At 36.5% G+C, this 20,624-nt stretch overlaps 1 protein-coding gene across 2 annotated transcripts in view; it reads left to right on the top strand.

Annotated features, from left to right (window-relative positions):
* The window catches only part of ARHGAP15 (Rho GTPase activating protein 15), a 648,004-nt gene that overhangs the window by 123,199 nt on the left and 504,181 nt on the right, over positions 1-20,624 (top strand). For both annotated transcript variants that reach the window (XM_008143494.3, XM_054722880.1), the window contains exon 6: positions 9,766-9,855. In XM_008143494.3, coding sequence (XP_008141716.1) covers positions 9,766-9,855 — 90 coding nt within the window. The remainder of the gene's footprint in view (positions 1-9,765; positions 9,856-20,624) is intronic.

Raw genomic sequence — 20,624 nt, forward strand, 5'->3', positions numbered from 1 at the left:
ATGTGCCCAAGCTACTTACTATGCAGAATTAAATAGGTCTTTATGCACTATAAATGTAAGACAATAGTAGACTGACTAAAACTATTATATTTATTCTGGCAAGTTTTTGATTCAGCAATAAAATCAATAGGTGTTTATTATTTGAAAAGGAGAGAATACTTTCTCCTTAAAACAAACAAACCAATAATCCAAACACATAATATTCTAGTACCCCAAATCACTAACAAAGATTTGCTTTTATGAAAATCTGGGTTGATTTGGTCTTGTAATGTACTGAGAAATTTTACTGTAGAAACAATTTCAGTTATTATTAACATCATTTATATTCATATACATAAAACCCACATCTTACCCTCAAAGTATCCTCTTCTATCTTGACAGTGGATATACTTTAGACATTAATAAGATCAGGTATCCATTCAGCACTATTTCCTAAATCATTTTTCCCAAATGAAAATTTATAAGTGAGTTTTCTCCTCCTCCATGAATGATTTTCCAGAATCAAAACCAGTTATGTGCTAAAACTTAATTCCTCTAAATAGATTTTGTGTTTCATGTTTCAAACTGATAAGGACAATCTGAGTCTATATTCTGGAATAGCAATTAATCCAAAATAAAAAATGGTAGCTAATATCCTGTTTCATAAAGTCTGAGCCTTGTCTTTTTTTATTTTTAACTGATCTAGTAATAATGGTGTGACAATGAGTGGCCCAGTGATTTGTTGTCCACACACATACCTAATCTTCATCCTGGAAAATACCATCAAGTGAAAGAGCATCTGGCCTTTCATATTTTCTTAATATATATTAAAAAGCCCCAAATATTCCATAGAGAAAAATGGGAAATTTAGTCCCAAAGGTTTAATCTAAGTCAGAGAAAAATACATTATAGAGAGAATACCCTGTCAGCTATTATTGGGATATGATAAAGATGGACTAAGAGAATAATAAAAATCAGAAATGGACAAGACCTAGGATCAATTTTTAATGACTTCACATTGTTCCCACAACGAGGTTTCTATATTTTATTGTCCAGAAGCAGTAACTTTTAAATAATTCTATTTAAATATTTTTAAATGAGTCATTTATATTTTAAGTTTACCCCAGAAGAAATGTGCACTCTTAGGTTTAAATCCATATTTAGTCAATTTTTAAAAAGTATATTTTTATAATGATGTGCAATATGATCCATTGGCATCATGTAGTTCATTAGCAGAGTTTTTCTTGTGTTTTATATTTTATAGCTGTAGAATCAGAAATATGTTTTTTATTAAAGGATTCTTTAATTTCAAGCTTCTTGAATAAAATCTTGTTGGTCTTCCAAATAAATTATGTGACTCTTGTGAATAACTTATTTCAATGTTTGATAATGCTTACAAACTAAAAATGTTCCCTTATAATAAAGCCTACTCCCTAAAGTGGTTCTAGCCTCGGTTTTCCTGCATTAGCTTTGTAATCAACTACTGATTAGGATTTTTTTTTATGTAGTCCTCTATCTTCTTATTTTAGTTTTTTTCTTTTTGAAGCTAATATATATTTATCTGCTTGAATATTATTCAAGCCACTTTACCTTTTTCTGGAACACTTCTAAATTCACCCCAAATCTCTTATCATTTGCTTTGATTTTGCCATACAAGATCAATTCCTATCAAAGGTCAGTATAAATTGGAATATTGTACTTTTACTTCTTATGTATTTCTCATTTTGTGAGCTACCACTCTGGGATGTATTATTTAGTTTTACTTATTAATACATTGGAATGAATCTGGAAATTTCCCATTGTAATATCCATGATGTTCATAAATTTATTCAATAGTTAACAAATATCTGTTGAGTGCTTATTTTGGCCACTTTGCTAGATTTGGGGAAAATAAAGAAGTATTATAAGATAAACCCAGCTTGTTCTCTGGTTGTATAGTTGTGGGAAAGAGACACACCAAAAGTAGTTATAATGTGTAGGTAACAAAAATAATTGTAACAAAGTGTGTTTCAGAGTAGGGGAAATGCTGGGAAGGAGTGAGTAACTGAGCCTGTACAAGCAAAGAAGAGCTTCATGGCTATTACATTGGAATTAAACTCAAAATGAGCAGGAGTGGAGCAAAAGGCAAGCAAAGAAAGTGGATTGAAGAAAGAGAAATGTGTTTCGGATAAAAAGTGTGCATGCGTACTCATATCACCAGTGTATGAAGTAGTGAAAGCATGTTGCAGTTTGGGAACTGCCGTGAGTTTAGAATAGTTGGTGTTTAGAAGAATGAGGGAATGAATGGAATAGAGAAGAATGTTTGGGGGATGATGAAAAGGTGCCTGTATGCCCTACTAAGGCATTTGTACATTATCCCGTTTTCCAGAAGAAATAGGGTGAGATTTATGGTTTAATTTTTTTTTTTACTTGTCTCAGAGGGAACAGCAAGGAGAAGAACTCAGCTGAGAAAAAAGAAGAGCTCAGATGAGGTTGTGGTCTTAGGATGACAAAGATGGACACAGTTCTGGAATTCAGGCTTTGTTCCTTTTGCTGTGGATGGTGAGAGAAGGGAGGATTCAGAAAGTGAAGAAGCTGAAATGGAAAAAGGGATGACTAAACATGCAAGCAAGAAAAGGGGGCAAGTCTGAAAATAAGACAGTGATTTCACTGAGGTGTCTGTGCTATATCCTAGTGGCAGCGTTGACCTTAAACAAATGGACAGCCAAATATTTATTCAGAAAAATGGGTTTAGTTGGGAAAAACAAAGAATTGTAATTTGGAGCATGCATTCTAATGGTGAACCACATACAAGTCCAAAAATATCAAAGGACAGGGAAGTTTTTTTATGGACTTGGGAGGGGCTATTGTAAACAAAGAGTTTGTTTAAGGAAACTTAAAGTTTGAAGTATAGTGACTTTTCTTTTTCTTTTTAAAGTATTATTTTTATTTTTAATTTCAGTTGACATTTAGTATCATTTTGTATTAGTTTCAGGTGTACAGCATAGTGGTCAATTATATAATTTACAAAATGTTGCCCCAATAACTCTGGTACCATACATAGTTATTACAAAATTATTGACTATATTCCCTATGCTTTACTTTACATCCCTGTTTTGTAACTACCAATTTGTACTACATAATCCCTTCACATTTTCATCCAGCTCTTCAATCCTCTTCCCATTTGGCTACCCTCAATTTATTCTTCATATCTGTGAGTCTGTTTCTGTTTTGTTTGCTTATTTTGTTCTTCGGATTCTGCATATAAGTGATATCATATGGTATTTGTCTTTCTCTGTCTGACCTATTTCACTTTGCATAAGTCCATCCAGGCTGTCACACATGGTAAGTGTAGTGACTTTTCATTCGCTGAGCTGTTACTGGACAAGGAGGAATCTTTTCTTTCTCCTGCTGGAGATGCAAGATGAGTCTCTTCCTGTGGGGGTCAGTTGTGTGCGTTGAGTGACACCTGTGAGAGTTCTCCCTTCTAGCCTCCTGACTCCATTTTAAATGAAGTTTCTGTTTATTAATTTTCTCAGTACTTATTTAGAAAATATAGTTCTGCCACATAGGAGGGAGCTGAGGTTCAGAGGAACTCTTGAGGGGTCAACATGTTATAAGTAATGGATCAGACAAAGGCAAATCTAAAACCCATAGGAAGTGTGTAAACTATGAGGAATAATGAAGGCCTAGAATAGTAAGCCAAGGATTACCAACACTTACAAGTCAGTGAAAACAACAACAACAACAACAACAGAGAAGCAAGAGGATAAAGGGTGAAAGAAGAATTTGGAGAGAAGATGCCTGATAGGTCCAAGGTTGACTGCCAGGTCCCAGGGCATACAACTCCCAGCCAGGTTAGAATTTGCTTTCTTTAATGAGAACAAAACAACAAGGTTGAAAGAGCATGATAAATATTTCTTATAACTATAGCTAGTCTCTAATATTCTGTTTCTGCCCTCAATAGAATAAGATGGTATAAAGGTAGGAACTAGAAGGAAAATAAAACCAAAACAACCTTGGGCCAAAGGAGCATCATTTCCTCTGAGACAAAACAGGACTTGTCTGTGAGTTGTTTATGCAATGGACAGCACTGACAGGCCCAATAATTTCAATGTTTGCATATGCCTCTGTTATCCCAGGCATGGGCGTTCATTAGATAGGTGGACCAGAGTCGCAGACCCACATTCAGAATTCTGGGAGCCAATAGGGTAAATGAGAAATGATAGCAGGAGGAGGAAATAAAAAACGTGAATTTTTATTTTTGGACTTAAAAAGGGCATTAAGTGAGTTAGTAGGAGAAAAGGGTAGATATAGGGAAGAGCCCATGGGTGTGTCGTGATTAAGAACTTGGGGCTTGGAGTCAGAAAAAAGTGAATACGTACCTCAGCTCAGACACTGATTAAGTGTGAGAGCTTATGTAAGGCACTTACCCATTCCCTGCTTGAGTTTCTTCACAGGTAAGTTTAAGGCAATAATAATAACTTCACATTGTTGTAAAGAATACATGAGAAATTGACATAAAACTTTCAGAGGGCAAGACGTATAGAAATTTATCAAAGTTTATTTTGGTTTGTTTGTTCATTTTGATCACACAGGCTAACTAGGAAAGTGGAAAGAATTGTGAGTGTTCTAACACTAGGGCTGACCTCTGTGAATTGGGAGAAAATTTGATGGGCTAACTTGAAAGGGGTAACACTTTGGGAGAACAGTGTCATGAGAAAGTGACCAGGAACACATAAAAAGTTTGGCAAGTTTCACGACATTAGACTTGGGAATGATTTCATGGATATGTTAAATGTCCTTATCATAATAAAAAAAAAGTTTTGCTAAGTAAAGTCAGAAGCCTATTTCAAGAAAGCAGACATTATTTGTAATGTTACTATACTGAGTATTCAAAAGTTATTTTTCCAGAATTATGGAGCCCAAGGAAGATTGTATAATAATAAAAAGTGAATGAAAGAGAGGAATGGATCATTGAATGCAGGACAGACATAGACAGACAGATGGACACTGATGGGGAGAGAGGCTGATGTGGCTGCTGAATCAGGGACATAGGCTTGGATGTGAAAGGAAGTGAAACCAGGAAAAGCTTGAGACACCGGGAGAATGTACAAAGGTCTGCTGCTTCAATAATATCAAAAGCAAACATAATAGGATGGGAGTAAGGAAAACTCAGAAAGCGGAATTTGTTAGATGAGAAGCTGATTGAAGATTGTTAAAGTGGCGAGCAGGTGACGCAGTGAGCTCATGAAGAATACGAGGATGGAGCAAGGTCCTGAATGAGCACCAAGAGGGGACAGAGTTTAGATTGAGATACACCCAATGTAGAGTGGCTGGTAAGTTGACACATGATAGGTATGCAATAAATGCTTATTGAATGATTCTGGGAAATCCTAGGTTTAATCCATACGAGTCCATTAAACTGTTTATTACTTTTCCAAATCACAAAGCAAAAAGTGTTTAACTGTTAAACCAAATACAAATTTTAATTGTTGTAAAATAGGGAATTTTAAGGCACCCAAACCTTCCTTCGAAAGCACAAAAGCTAGCTGCATTTTGGTATTTTTCCTTCATTCATGAGTTCGGCAAATGTTCATTGAACAACTGTGTGGCAGGCACTTCCATACATTGGGGAAAATAGTGAAGGAAAAGGCAAAGGAGGCCCTGGCTCCAAGAGCTTAATTCTAGTGGGAGGAGAACAGACCGCGTATAAAAATATATATGTTAATTTCAGCTTGGAGGAGGGCTATTGTGAAATTGAAACAAGTTGTGAGATAGAGAGTAATCAGGAGTGCTGAAATGCCACTCTTCTATATGACAGTCAGAGAAGACCTCTGACAAGGTGACATTTAGTTGGGATCTGATGGATCAGAATCAGCCATGTGAAGATTGGGAGGTATTCCAGGTAAACTGGTGGGAAGATCTTCTCATTGGAAGATCAAATTTAACAGAGGAGAGAAACTACATCAATATGCCTGTATTATGGTAGGAAAGGCATATATTTTCCCAAAATATGACATGTTTTAATATGAGTATGATTATAGTGTAAATTCAATTTTCAAGGAATACATAGTGGTTAGGAACAGACTCTGGAGTGATACTGATCATATTTCAATTCTGGCTCCTCCTTTGCTACCTATATTACCAAGAAAGTTTACCTAACCACCTTAAAATGTTTTCCTACCTGTAACATGGTGATCACAGTACCTACCTCATACAGTTGTTTAATTAAATAAATGTATAGTTATGAAAAATGCTTCTTACACAAAATAATTCCATCTTTGTTTCCCCTGACTGCACTCAATGGGAAAGGAATCTCTTTTGTTGCATAATCCTAATGGTTATTTTGTTGTGTCTGAGTACCCTATAATTTAATTAACTGCAGAAGAAGCAGGTTGTTTTGTAACTTTTCCATGTCAAAACTCACTTGACAATGATCATTTTCATGGTTTGATATGTTGCACAATATCGATCACCTGAGTCATAGAGTGTGTATGGACCAGTAAAAATATTTCACTGACTGAGCATCTATAAAGGGCATGCTCATCTTGGTTGGAGTCTCATGAGATTATTACCAAATAACAAAAGCAAGATATGCTGTCCTGCCAGCTGAATTTATCCAGAAGGAAAGATATGCTTGAATTGTACAGTGTTTTTAAAAAAAAAAAAAAACAAAAAAATTTTATTGAGTTGCCAAAAAAGACCTTCACAATTTAGTGTTTTTTAAAAAAATAGAATTCTAGCTTTTTCAGAAAATAGTCTATTTCTGTTAAATTGATAGAATTGGTCATAGTGGCTACGAGGCAACAATTGTGCAGAGATTTGACATTTTTACCATTCTTTGATAATTTCATGTTTTAGCCTAAAGTTTATACTACTAAAAACATTGTCTAAAAATAGCATAAGCCTTATATACAAAAATTGTATTCTATGAAAAATGGTTTGAGAAAAATACTGCATTTATAGAGAAATCTAGAATAGCTCAGAACATAGAAAAATAGTGGAGTCTTTGAAATCTGGCATCACTTTCTTGAAAAGTTGTTAAGAAATTTCCAAAACTAGTAAGCTTTTGTTTAATATTTGGAGTTATACAAATGTAAACTTATATAAGTAGGATTCATTTGAACCAAATGAAAATATGAAGAGGCAAGTATAGATGATATTCTCATTAATTGAGTATTGTGAATTAAAGAAGTAAAAATAGCTTTTAAGTAACACCCACACTGGACTGGGCAAAAGGAATCATATGCTGTAATCTACTTAGTCTAAGTTAAATTTATTAAATACAAATAAACATATACTTATGTGTATACTCTTAAAAATCTGAAAAGTAAATTTCTAAGAGGTACACAATTGCCACCTAAGAAATATTGATTACATTTATTCCTTTTATAGCTTTATTGAAATGAAATTGAGAAATAACTGCATAAATTTAAGGTGTACAATGTGATGATTTTATATACATACCAGGGGCCTAGTGCATGAATTCGTGCACCTTGAAAGGAACTGTGGGCCGCAAGGCTGCCGTAGGCACAGGGGCAGGTCCCGGCCCATCCTCCGTGACCCTGCCTGGTCCCTCTTGCCACGGCCCAAAAACCCCTGTCTGTTGGCAGCCCTGCTCCCACCATCACCGCTCCCATGTGCTGACAGCGCCGGCCCTGCTTGCACCCACTGACAACACAGAGTGATTAGGGCTGGCTCCAGCAGCAGCTGTGAGCAGGGCCAGCACCATCAGTGGGTGCGAGTGGTGGCTGCTGCCCCAATCGCCCCTCAGGAGCAGGGGGAGGTGGAGAGGCCCTCAGGGGCAATCAGGACTGGCAGCCTCCACTCGCACCACTGATGGTCCCGAGTGGTTGGGACCGGCGCTGGGCACTGGCAGCAAGGTGCAAGTGCGGGGCAGGAATGCGGCACACGAGAGTAAAGAATTTTCAGTAACCACCAGAGGCTCACCCTGATGACAGTGACCGGCACCCTGCCTTGGTCTGGCACCCCCACTCACCTGCACCACCATCCTGCTGTGGCCAATGCCCACTATGTTCCGCACAGGCCCTCTGGTGGTCTGTGCACATCATAGCAACCAGTTGTTCAGTTGTTTCAGTTGTTCCATCATTTGGTCTATTTGCATATTAGCCTTTTATTTTATACTAGAGGCCTGGTGCATGAAATTCGTGTATTGAGGGGGGGGTGTCCCTCAGCCCAGCCTGCACTCTCTCCAATCTGGGACCCCTCTCACAATCCAGGACTTCTGGCTCCCAACTGCTCACCTGCCTGTCCTCATGATTGCCCCTAACCGCTTCTCCTGGCCAGCCTGATCACCCCCTAACCACTCCCCTGCCAGCCTGATTGATGTCTAACTACTACCCTGCCAGCCTGATTGCCCCTAACTGCCCTCCCCTGCCAGCTTGGTCATCCCTAACTGCCCTCTTCTTCCAGCCTGGTCCCCCCCAACTGCCCTCCCTTGCAGGCCTGGTCCCCCACAACTGCTCTCCCCTGCATGCCTGGTCACCCCTAAATGCCCTCCCCTGCAGGCCTGGTCCCCCCAACTGCCCTCCCTTGCAGGTCTGGTCACCCCCCAACTGCTCTCCCCTGCAGGCCTGGGTCCCCCCCCCCCACAACTGCCCTTCCCTGCAGGCTCGGTTGCCCCCAACTCCCCTCCCCTGCAGCCCTGGTCACCCCCAACTTCCCTCTCCTGCAGGCCTGGTCCCCCCCCCAACTGCTCTCCCCTGCATGCCTAGGTCCCCCCCCCCAACCCCAACTGCCCTTCCCTGCAGGCCCGGTCACCCCCAACTTCCCTCCTCTGCCTGCCTGTTCACCCCTAACTGCCCTCCCCTGCAGGCTTGATTGCCCCCAACTGCCCTCCCTTGCAGGCCTGGTCCCTCCCAACTGCCCTCCCCTGCTGGCCATCTTGTGGCAGCCATCTTGTGTCCACATGGAGGCAACCATTTTTGACCACATGGGGGCAGCCATCTTGTGTGTTGGAGTGAAAATTTGCATATTACTCTTTTATTAGATAGGATTTATTATATAGGACAAGGAGGGGGGTAAAAGTAGGTTTACAATTCTGAGTACACAAAACACAGAGTTTATTATTAATTATTGTATTATTTTCTATACAAACAACCATTAATCTACTTTTGCACCACCCTGTATATATTGCAAAATTATTACCACATTAAAGTTAGTTAACACTTCCTTCGCCTTATATGGTTACCTGTGTGTGTGTGCATGTTTGTAAAGTGAACACTTATAATCTACTCTCTTAGCAACTTTCAAACATACAGTACAGCGTCAACTATTTTCATTATGCTGTACATTTGATCCCCAGAACTTATACCTAGAAGGTTGTACCCTTTGACCAACAACTCTCCATTTCCCTAACCCATGATAACTACACTCTGTTTCTATGAGTTTAATCTTTTCAGATTCCAAATATGTGTGAGATAATGGAGTATTTGTCTTTCCCTGTCTGACTTACTTCACACCCTTTAGGTTTATTCATGTTGTCACATATGGCAAGATTTCCTTCTTTTCTATGACTGAATAATTTTTGCAGAATGTGTGTGCGTGTGTGTGTGACATTTTCTTTATTCATTCATTCATTGACAGACGCTTAGGTTGTTTCCATGCCTTGCCTATTGTAAATAATACTGCAAAGAACATGAGGGTTCAAATATCTCTTTGAAACTAAAAAAGAAAGGCTTTATATCATAAATATGTATAGCTGCTAACTCAATAAATTTTCTTTTTCTGACATGCATCACCAATGTTGTATGCTTTTTATTCTTATTTCATTTTTATTTATAGAAAACTGGGCACAAACCTGAAAGTGTGGATTTATGTGGAGCACATATTGAGTGGGCCAAGGAAAAATCAAGCAGAAAGAATGTCTTTCAGGTAAGAGAGTTACATATATTCAGTTTATCCCTATTCCTTCTGAATCTGAGGTATCTTGGGTAATCAAAATAAGACTACCTTGTTGTGACATTTTCGTGTGTATTTTCATTTGCAACTAGTTGTGCAAAAGTCATTGTGAAAAAACCGACTCCTTTTCTTCTGTTGAATTTTAGTTTGTTTGTTGTCATTCAAAATTCAAAAGCCATTGAATTTTGCAATGTATTTGCTAGATGTTTGGGGTTCAAACCTAGAATGCTTGACTTAGATTTATTGTAGAGCTTTCAGACCATACATAAGTAAGATTCACTAATTATAAACTATTTGCATTCATTGTCATTTATCTCACCTTGTCATAAAATATACTTACCAGTGTGCTTTAGGGGGATATAGAGAGCTGAACAGCTATAAAAATTGGACCTTTCCATATTGCATAATTAGAGTTTTTGGACAAATAAATGTGATTAATAATTCAATCACTTTTCATTGAATGAAAAGAACAGATGAAATTATTGAAAAATAGTAAATGGAAAAACTTAATATTTAACAGATGATGTTACTAAAATCCCTTTGGCAATTAATAACTTTAGATTATGGAGGTTGATCTTTTTCTATTTTATATGAGATTTAACTCACTTTTATATTCCAAAGTAACCAATAGCTTTATGGGTATATTTTATAATTTATATCATTTAGTATCCAAGAAACTGGATTATTATAATTAATATATTAAATGTCTTCAAAGACTATTTTGATTCTTGAAGAAAAGTCAGTTCTGTTCTTAAATGCATCAATGAAATTAATATATTGAGTCTTACAGAAGTATAGTTTGGTGACATTTCTATCTGAATTCTTACTAGAGAAAAATAACTGGTTTCTAGTTTGTTCTGTACTTTTCAGATGCTAATTCAGGTTTATCCAAAAAATCTTGACCCAGGTTAATATTTTAAATCACTTTTAACTATTAAAATTAGTTAACGCATCCATCACCTCATATGGTTACCAGAGAATAAATTATGTTTAGAATAAATTATTTTTCTGGTTCTAGTATTATTCTATTTAGGTATTCCTTTTGATATGATGTTATTTATAAAAAAAGAACAAAAAAGGAAGAATGAAAAACTAAATATACTTGCCTAGAAATCAAGACTAAAACCGGAAGTGATTAGAATGTGAATTTTCAGAATCGAGAAGGAAAAATAAATTTTGTTTTAAATTAAGGAATTGTAGGTCAATTTCTTATTCTTTGTGCTATTTGGCCATAAATAACAAAAATTAGAGGTTATTATCCTAGCCTCTATGACAACACAGATGGTCAGTATGACTAGTTCTGAACTGGATTGTGTGAGCTAAGTGGTTTAGTTTATTTGTATTATGAGTTTAGCATTCTAGTTACCAATGTTATAAAATAAAGACAAAAATTTGACATTGATATAATTCTTGAACAATAGAACTCTTAGAGTTGGGCTAAAGCAGCCTTTTTTTAGTTCCTTCTGTTAACCTTATGAAGAATTAAATTAGATTACAAATAAAGATGATAGTCAAATATACTATATATCAAATATATGATATTTAGGGCTGCAAATATTGATGAAAGATATTTATGTATAATTTTACATAGATAAGAACATAAAACATAGATAGACAGGTATGCATAGCCCACGGGCACAGACAACAGTGTGGTGAAGGCCTAGGAGGCCAGGGTTTGGGGTGGAGGGAGTCAATGGGAAAAAAAAAAAAAGGGTGGATATCTGTAATACTTTCAACAATAAAGATAAATTTTAAAAAACATAGACATTTAAGCTACTTATATTTATGATAGGCATCATCCTAACCTTTTCTGAACATGAAAAACCATCTCTTATTATATTTTTACTTGTTTTTCATATTTCAAAATATAGGTACTTCCAAAGATATTAAAAACTATTCCCACTTTGAGTCAATTTTTGGAGGTGACAATCTTGCCACCTAGTTTTGTCTGTAAGGTACCTGAGCAGTTCCTGGGACCTCAGTATTCTTACATCCATTTTATCTTTTATTTTTTGTCTGGTAGCATTTAGTCTAGAGAAACAAGAGGTGATTATAAGGATGTTGTGAACATAACTAACAAAAAATCCAAATTTCATTGACTGCTTTTTCTTTTTGGGGTGAATCATGTGATTTTTCTGGCTATGCTGAAATCTTTTTGTCATCTAAACACATGAGATTAAGTCAAATTTACTAATAGGTAGTCGTAGATGCAGACTATGGATATATGCCTTTTGAGAAAAACAATATAAATAGCTTTTATAGTTCTGTTAACAGAAAAGCATTGGGAAGGATTTGCCAGAGAGCTAAATCTAGATGACTTGCATCAATATTTGATTAGATACATTAGCTGGTCTAACTCTCAAATGATCAGAATAAACACGATTATACTTCAAAAACATGGTATTAAGACATTGTTGAATGTTTGAATGTGTATGTGCAAGGGTTTCATTACCTACAGAGTAATGAAGTGTTTCTTCCTGTCTGAAAGAGACCATCATAGCTTTGGCTGATGTGCTACTCAAATAGCTTTAGACTTCCAAGTTTGAATTAGGCTTGGTGCTCAATCTCAGTCCATGAATTATAGATTACAGATAACAAATGGCTATTGTGAGTTTTGGTTCAAGAAAAATCAAAGATGAGAAAAATTAGAAATAATTTAAAATTTGAAATCTGTCCTTAAAAAGTTGACGGATTGGTAGTTATATGCAACATAATTACAGTGTCTGCAGAGAAGTCAAACTTAAAATGAATAGGAATACAAACAGAAAATTATGTGCCTGAGATATGTTTGAAAGACTCAGATGCACACATTGGTGACCAAAAAAGGGAAGGATTTCATTTATTTTGTTCTTTTGTACATGCCATTTGGATATTTGAGTTGTTCATTTTCTTTTTGTATTAGAAGCCAAAATTCCTTCATATTCAAAGTTTTATTCAACTCTTGATATAGATTCAATCTTATTGATTAGTACATGGCAACGTAAGAAAGACAACATTGAATATTAAGGCTTGGTATTCAACAACTCTCAGTAACTCAGAATTATGCTCTCTATCTGAGTTAAAGAATATCTGCCCATATTTTATAACAACACTTTTTGTCCCAATTGTTACTTCTTAATAATAAATAATACGTTTTTAAAAATTGTTAGCAATGCCTATAATAAAGTATATGAAGACAAGCCATATTATGTGTTTAAAAAGTATATGTGTACTGCCCTGGCTGGGTGGTTAAGTTGGTTGGGGTGTCATTCTGTACACCAAAAAGGTTATGGGTTCAATTCTGGTCAGGGCACATAGCTAGTTTGTGGGTTCAATCTCTGCTCAGTGCATATTGGGTGGCAACGCAGTGGTGTTTCTCTCCCATCCTCTTCTTCCCCCTCTCCCTCTCCCTTCCTCTCCCTCTGAAATCAATTTAAAAGTATAAATGTATATATATATATATATATATATATATATATATATATATATATATATGCATATATAGTGTATGTGCATCTATGTATATACCCACATCTAATAGTTTGACCTTAGGAAATAGTGACCATTTCCACACATACGCCCAAACACAGATAGACACTTTGTACCTATAAAAGGTTATACCAATTTTTAAGTTATACTAGTAAATGTTCATTGCTGCTAACTTTTGTTTAATTCCGCTTTTAACATAATTGTCAAGGACCATCACAAGTTTGATATAGCTTGAGAAAACATTTAGCAACCAAGTGATTTGTAATGAACTGTGGTATGAGTTTTCTTAGTTAACTCAAGAGCAACCCTAGGTCTTCATCAGGGAAAGTGAATTAAAAGATTGATGTTCAAATCACATGTTTTAAACATTACTGCTAAGTGCTAGTTTGCTCTTTGGTGTTTAGCCTAAAACTTAAAGCACTAAGGATTAAAAGGATTACAACATAATCTTAAATAATCCTGAATGCCATTTACAGAGAGATAGTGTAATAACTAAATAAAACCATGTTAAAGGATGGCATTCCTGTCAGGCAATGTCATAATACAAACTGCTTCTGTCCCCGTCTCCCCTTTCCTCATGGATACATCAGGCATTGACAAAGCTTTTCCACTGGAAGTTCACCTGAGAAAATGGCTGCAAAATACTTTAAAACAATCACTAATTTTTTAAATTTTTAATATCTCCTTGTTTCAAAGTTACAGAAAAAATTTCCCTTAGGTTTTCTTTTTTCCTCCAAAAATAAGGCTCTCTGTGTAAAACATTTTTGAAAGTCAGGGAAAGGGTTCATGGCATGGCTACCAAATAGGTAGGTACATCTCAAAAACATTCCCCACCTCCAGGGAGCGCCCCCCTTATCCTATATAATAAAAGCGTAGTGTGCAAATTGTCCCCTCGACCTGGAGTTCTTCTGGGAGTTGGACCAGGGGGCAGGGCCGGCTGGAGGAAGGGAGGGAGGCCCCGGCAGGCAGCCCGCAATCGCTAAGGACCCTACCAGTGCACGTGCACTGGGCCTCTAGTTAAAGATAAGATGGTCTCAAGCACTGCAATGGATTCCATAACATTTAATTTAGCACTTAAATATTTTTGACTCCTGTCATGTAAATTAGTTTTGTCTTCCCAAAGAAAATATAAATTCAGAGACCTTACTATATTCCATACTGCTTTATGCTTATTAAATCAGAGGACTGGACACCTTTTAACTAATTCAATGGTTAATGCTAAGGTTAGAGTTACATTCTTTTAGTGAAAAAAAATATTGTCATAAAACATTTTAGGAAATATTGTTCACAATATAGGCTCAATACTCCCAAATGACATTCAGAGTGTCAATCTTTATCCCCTTTTGTAAATAGGGGGATACAGAATAAGTGGAATAAGCCAGTTAGAGAAAGACAAATACCATATGCTTTCATTTGTGTGTGGAATCTAATGAACAAAGTAAACAAACGAACAAACAAAAAACAAACTTATAGATAGAGAGCAGACTGACAGATATCGGAGGGATGGAATGTTGGGGGCAGTAAGGGAGGTTGGCTAGGTGAAGGGATTATGCAAAAAAAGAAGGAAAAAAACCCTCACAGTCACAGAAGGCAGTATGATGGTTACCAGAGGGAAAAGGGGGTGGAGGCTGGTAGAAGACAATAGAAAGGGATAAATGATGAAGGAGGCTTGGCTTGGGGTGGTGAACACACAATACAATATACAGATGATGTATTATAGAATTGTACACTTGAAACATAATTTTATTAACCAATGTCACCCCAATAAATTCAATAAAAATTCACAAATAAATAAATAATCCTTATTAATGAAATTAACAAAAGAAAAATACTGTTTCCTCATCCTTTTCAATAAAACATATAAGAAAGTAGATGATTACTCATTTAAAATAATTAAGTAGTTTCTACTCGAAAGCTTTACATTTTTTCCAGAGCCAGGCGGTGACTAGGCCTCAGCTGTACTGAGTTTCCTTTCAATATAAAAAACTTTTTTAAAGTTTACCCATGAACATATAGTACGCTCATTTATCAATTGTGTGCTTAAAATAAGATAATTCTACTATTAATGAAGTATAGCTGATTGGAACTATATCTATTGCCACTTGAAAAAAAAATTGATGATTCTGCACACCCCACACTGGGGATCTAGCCCGCAACCCAGGCATGTGCCCTTGACCGGAATAGAACCTGGGACCCTTCAGTCTGCAGGCCGACACTCTAGCCACCGAGCCAAACCAGCTAGGGTGAGTTTCTCTTTTAATAAATATATAAATGTCCCAGGGGAACAGGCTCTGTCCCTCAAAGTTAAGTAAATTTCAGCAGAATAGGTATATCATTACATGTATGACTTTTCTGACTTTGGATGGAGTCTTCTGGCTATAATATATATTAAACACATTCATGTCATATTTCCCATGGATATGTTTTACATTTAGACATAATTTGATTGCTCTTGCTGATCTGAATATGTCTTAGCTTAAAATGTTCAAGTACCACTTAAGTTTATTAATGTAAAGATAATTTAATAACATCTTGGAAAATGTTATTTTAAGCCAAAAAGAAAACTACTAGTATTTTGCTTTTATCCATTTCCTTCTGTTAAAAGTGGTGTCTTAAAAAAAAAAATCCAAGCTTTTACCAATTTTCTCTTTCATTTTTCACTGCTTTAGTTAGACTAAATGTAAAGGGTGATTCTTCACATTAAAAAGAAGGAAGATTTACTTAGATTTCAAGTAAAGCTGGTTTCACTTTAGAGAATTACAGTATCTTAAAAGGCATGACATTAAAAATAAACCAGAGTAAGAGTAACATTAATATCTAATACAGTTGGGGTTTTTTTGCTTTCTAGCTTGTCCCCAATCATTCTATCTGCCTATTAGATATTCATTCATCACTTAGAAGGTGCAGTGGGGGAGTGCACTGGGGACATGTGTTCCAGTTTGGACTGTGTCAGTTGTATTCTTATGTAGAACCCAGAGCAGGATCCCTCCTCCAACTATAGTTTTTCACCCCAAGGAAATCAGAAATAACAGTCCCTATCTCATCTGCCTTCCTGCTGTACAAATGCTAAAATGAAACAATCCTGTTCCTGACAGCAACTCTGAACAACTGATTTTAGTATTAATAAAACTGGGTATTAATATTCATTTACTAACCACATCCTCTCACAACACTTTGAGGGTAGTTCCAAAGCTGAATTTTGGAGGAATCTGGATAGGAGAGGTAGATATCTATGAAATACAACTCAGGACTTCTCCACTTCTATTCTCTGTACTGCGTTGTGAACTTGACCAATAGACTAAGACTTAGACTAAGACTGTGAGAAAATCTTTTCATCTACTATGTAACTAAGAAAATGTGTCCTCAAAACTTACCGAATTTATTTGTAATATTCTATTTTATAAATAGTGTAATTAATGTAATATCTAGTAAATGTAGGTTGATTAATTACTGTCTTATCCCAGTTACTACTTTTAAGAAAATCATTTTGTACCGAAAGCTTCTCCCAAGCTATTGATAATCAACGTGCAAAAGGGCACTTAGAGATAAATACAGAAATTGTGTGCCCAAATGAGAGACAATGGCAACTCTTTTTTTCTTCAACTGAGATATCAGAACCATACTTTTTTTTTTATTAAAGGGGAGGAAATATGATTATTTTTATGATTTGGGCTTTATTTTTGCCAGTGGGATTACACAGGAGAATTTGATGAATGGAGTGATATAATTTTATAATTGGAGCTTTGATTTAGGAATATTAATGTCAGGAGGGCTTAAGATTTACTGCAAAGGAGAGAGCCCGGGGGCAGGGAATAAAATGGATTGTCAGAATCTAAGGTGAGACCTAAAGAGCATGTTAGCCTGACCGATGAAAGGAAAAACAGAAACAAGTTTGATGGATGGAAAGTACACCCGTCAAAGGAGACACACCTACTTATTCAGACTATGTTACTTGGAAACCACTGTCTTTTTGCAGATTTAATTTTTAAGAAATGATAAAACTCTCTTTATAAAAAATGTATAATCTCAAGTATAGAATTAACACACTGATGAATTGAGTATATATTATTAGAGGAAACAATTGCAAGTATATGCTGCCTGATGATCCCATGGAGCTTAGTGGACTGTGAGCATATGTCCTCATTTGCACATTTCTTTATTCCATTAACTACTAACGGGTATGTTGCTATCTTTCTCTATTCATTTCTTTTTGAACTGTCATCAAAGCATAATGCAACTGGGTGACAGTAAACTTGACAATAGTCATTAAACTTTAGTCCCAAGTTAACTAAGGGAATCAAGATTTTAAAATTTCAAAATGAAATAAAATAAATCAAAATAAAAAATGTAAAGGAAATGTCAACTTGGCTTCTGATATTTCTAAAATTTTAGTAGAAGAATGTCTGCATGTGTCCTGATGAGCTTAGATCACTGGTTAACTCACCTCACAGTGCCTTCTGGAACAGCTCACCCTGTCTGCTCAAAGCTGAGTGGTGCACTTAGAATACATTCTGGATTTTAGTGTGGCACCAGGCTGAATAAAACATGTTGCTCATCATGTATTGACATCATGATGTAACCCTCCTCTTCTCATGGAACGTACCCTATATCTTGATGTGTTGGAAAATCCAGCATGATAGTTGCTGTGACCTGCTGGGCTGACAGTGCAGTCCCCCAAGTCCACAGAGGCAGGGTGAGGCTAACTGAGCTGCATGGAATCAAACATGGGACTTCAGGCCATATGCCCTATCTGAGCAAAAGCCAGCACTGCCAGTGGGGGATTGCATGGAATCGAAGTAAAGTCATCAAGTGTTATGGTTTTGCCATTTGCGATTTTCAACTTGTAAAGATATTACATGATGCTGGCAAGACATCATTCATTCAGACCAACAGATCCCTTTTTCCTATCTATTTCAAAATATCTTCCTTTATATTTTTTAAAGAGAGCAGCCATGTTTATTTCATGCTGAACATGATTATTTTTTAATAGCAAACAGGCCTCTTCCAGAAAAAGGAACAGTTTAATCCCTAAAGCTGGTACATAATAGATGGGGCCAGTAAATGGTATCACATTTTACAGCTTGCCCATAAGGATGACACAGGGTGATATAAAATTGAGAGCTTTTGGATAGTGTAGGATCACTGGCAGATAAATCACCAATGCCATTCAGATTTTAGAAACATAAGGTAATGAGGCTGGATTTGAAGGCAAGAGAGAGAAAAATATATATCTATATAATACAGACACACACACACACACACACACACACACACACACACACACACATATTCATAGCATTTACATGCCACAAGCCACTGAGCAGGAGAAAAATCTGGGCAATGGTGAGCAAAACTTTCGAACCTCAGAGCAATGTTTAAAGCAACCAAGTGAATATCCATAAACAAAGGCTTGAAATGAACACAAGAATAAAGAAACACTAGTTTAAGATGAAAAGAAAATGCCAGCACTCATACAGAACTGCAGAAGCCACTTGTAGAATCTGTGCACAAAATCTCTCCATATATGAGTTAAACACATTACTCAAAATTTAGTAGAAAAGAAATACTCAAAAGTAAGACTTTAAGACACTGAACAAATGTCAGGATTCTCGGTATTTGAGGAGGGGAGGAGGCAGCTCTTTTCTTTATCTTAACAAAACAGGATGTTGAGAGATGAGCTAAGTGAAACAATGAAATGAAATGCCTGACGGTGGGGAGAAATAGGAAGGAAGCTGTTTGAACTGTTTTCAGATAACAGATGAGAATGAGGTGACTTGACCATGAGGGACATTCACTTCCTCCAGGCTTCAGAGGAATCTTGTTTTAGTAGAGAACTACTAGATTCTTGGCCTTAGTCCCACCTGTTTGCCTAGAAGAAATTAATAGTCTGACATCCTTGGTGGACATGTACAAACCAAAAAAATCTTCAGTGGTGAAATTAGCAAAATGCTGCTAAGAGCTCCAAAATGAAATGAAATTATTTAGAGATTCCCTTTCTAAATAATTTAGACCTTGATCATTGTTTTGTTTGTTTGTTTTAAATATATTTTTCTTGATTTCAGAGAGGAAGGAAGAGGGAGAGAGAGAAAAAAACATCAGTGATGACAGAGAATCATTGACAAGTTGCCTCCTGCACGCCCCCTACTGGGAATTGAACCTGCAACCTGGGCATGTGCCCTGGTTCATATGTCAAGGCTCAATCACTGAGCCACTCAGGCAGGGCTGGTCATTTTTTTTTTTTTTTTTCGTTTTTGTTTGTTTTGTTTTTTCTTGAATTTAAGCAATGCTTCATTTTCAAAATTCTCACACCCATGATCAAGTAGAAGGCAAGCTTCTAAAATCTGAGATCTGTGATCGATTTGAAATCAATTCGTGGAAAGGGAGGCCATGAACACTCTTCTGATGTGCAGGATATACCAAAGAGGGTGGCAGGAAATGATGTGAAGCCTTTCTCTTTTGACAGTTACACTGGAACATTTACAACCACAGATGTTATTTGTCCATCAGAAAGGAAAATATTTGTTTCAAGCCACAGGCATTTTCTACCACAATATCAAAATGAAATTCAAAGGCAATTTAATGTTTAATGTGCAAGAACATAAATATTTTGGGGGGGTCCCAAACACTACTAGAAAGCATACTTCACAAAGTATAACTAATGAGATGAAAGGAGGATGGCTGGCTTTATGACGAACAAATCTGTCCTTTTACCAAAGTCAGAATTGTTCTATGATTAACATAGGAAATCTTAGATGGACTGCACGGAGTGCTGCATTATTCATAAAAGCATTGCTGCCATCTGGTGGCTCGTTGGCGTTCCAGCATTGACTTTGCTGATTTGATTTGGCTGGGTGCTCTGGCGTGGTATTCAAAGGAGGGCTTTCCTTATGGGGTAAAATAAAAACATGAAATCCCTTGGCCCTAGATGTCATTCATCTGATGGCAGTACTGTCTCTCTGTCCTATTGTAGAATGGAGGATTCAGGGAGGCAATGACACACTTACATATCTTTTGTCCTAACCGGGGATTTATATTTTCCATGGCTTATCCAAGGATGTTACTCTTGGCTGTTATTGACTGATGCATTTTATCGACACTCGTTCTGTTAGCAAATAAACATGTAGTCAAATATTAGGAAGATTTATTGAGTCTAAAGATACACTGTATTGCTGAAATAAGAATATACATGAGATTCTGTAATCACTCATTTGGATCCAAGCATGAATTTATTTTAAGTTACTGCTCACTGAGTTACATTTTGGAAATAACATACT

The sequence above is a fragment of the Eptesicus fuscus genome, chromosome 11 (genome assembly GCF_027574615.1).
Source record: "Eptesicus fuscus isolate TK198812 chromosome 11, DD_ASM_mEF_20220401, whole genome shotgun sequence".
In the NCBI taxonomy this organism is placed as follows: Eukaryota; Metazoa; Chordata; class Mammalia; order Chiroptera; family Vespertilionidae; genus Eptesicus; species Eptesicus fuscus.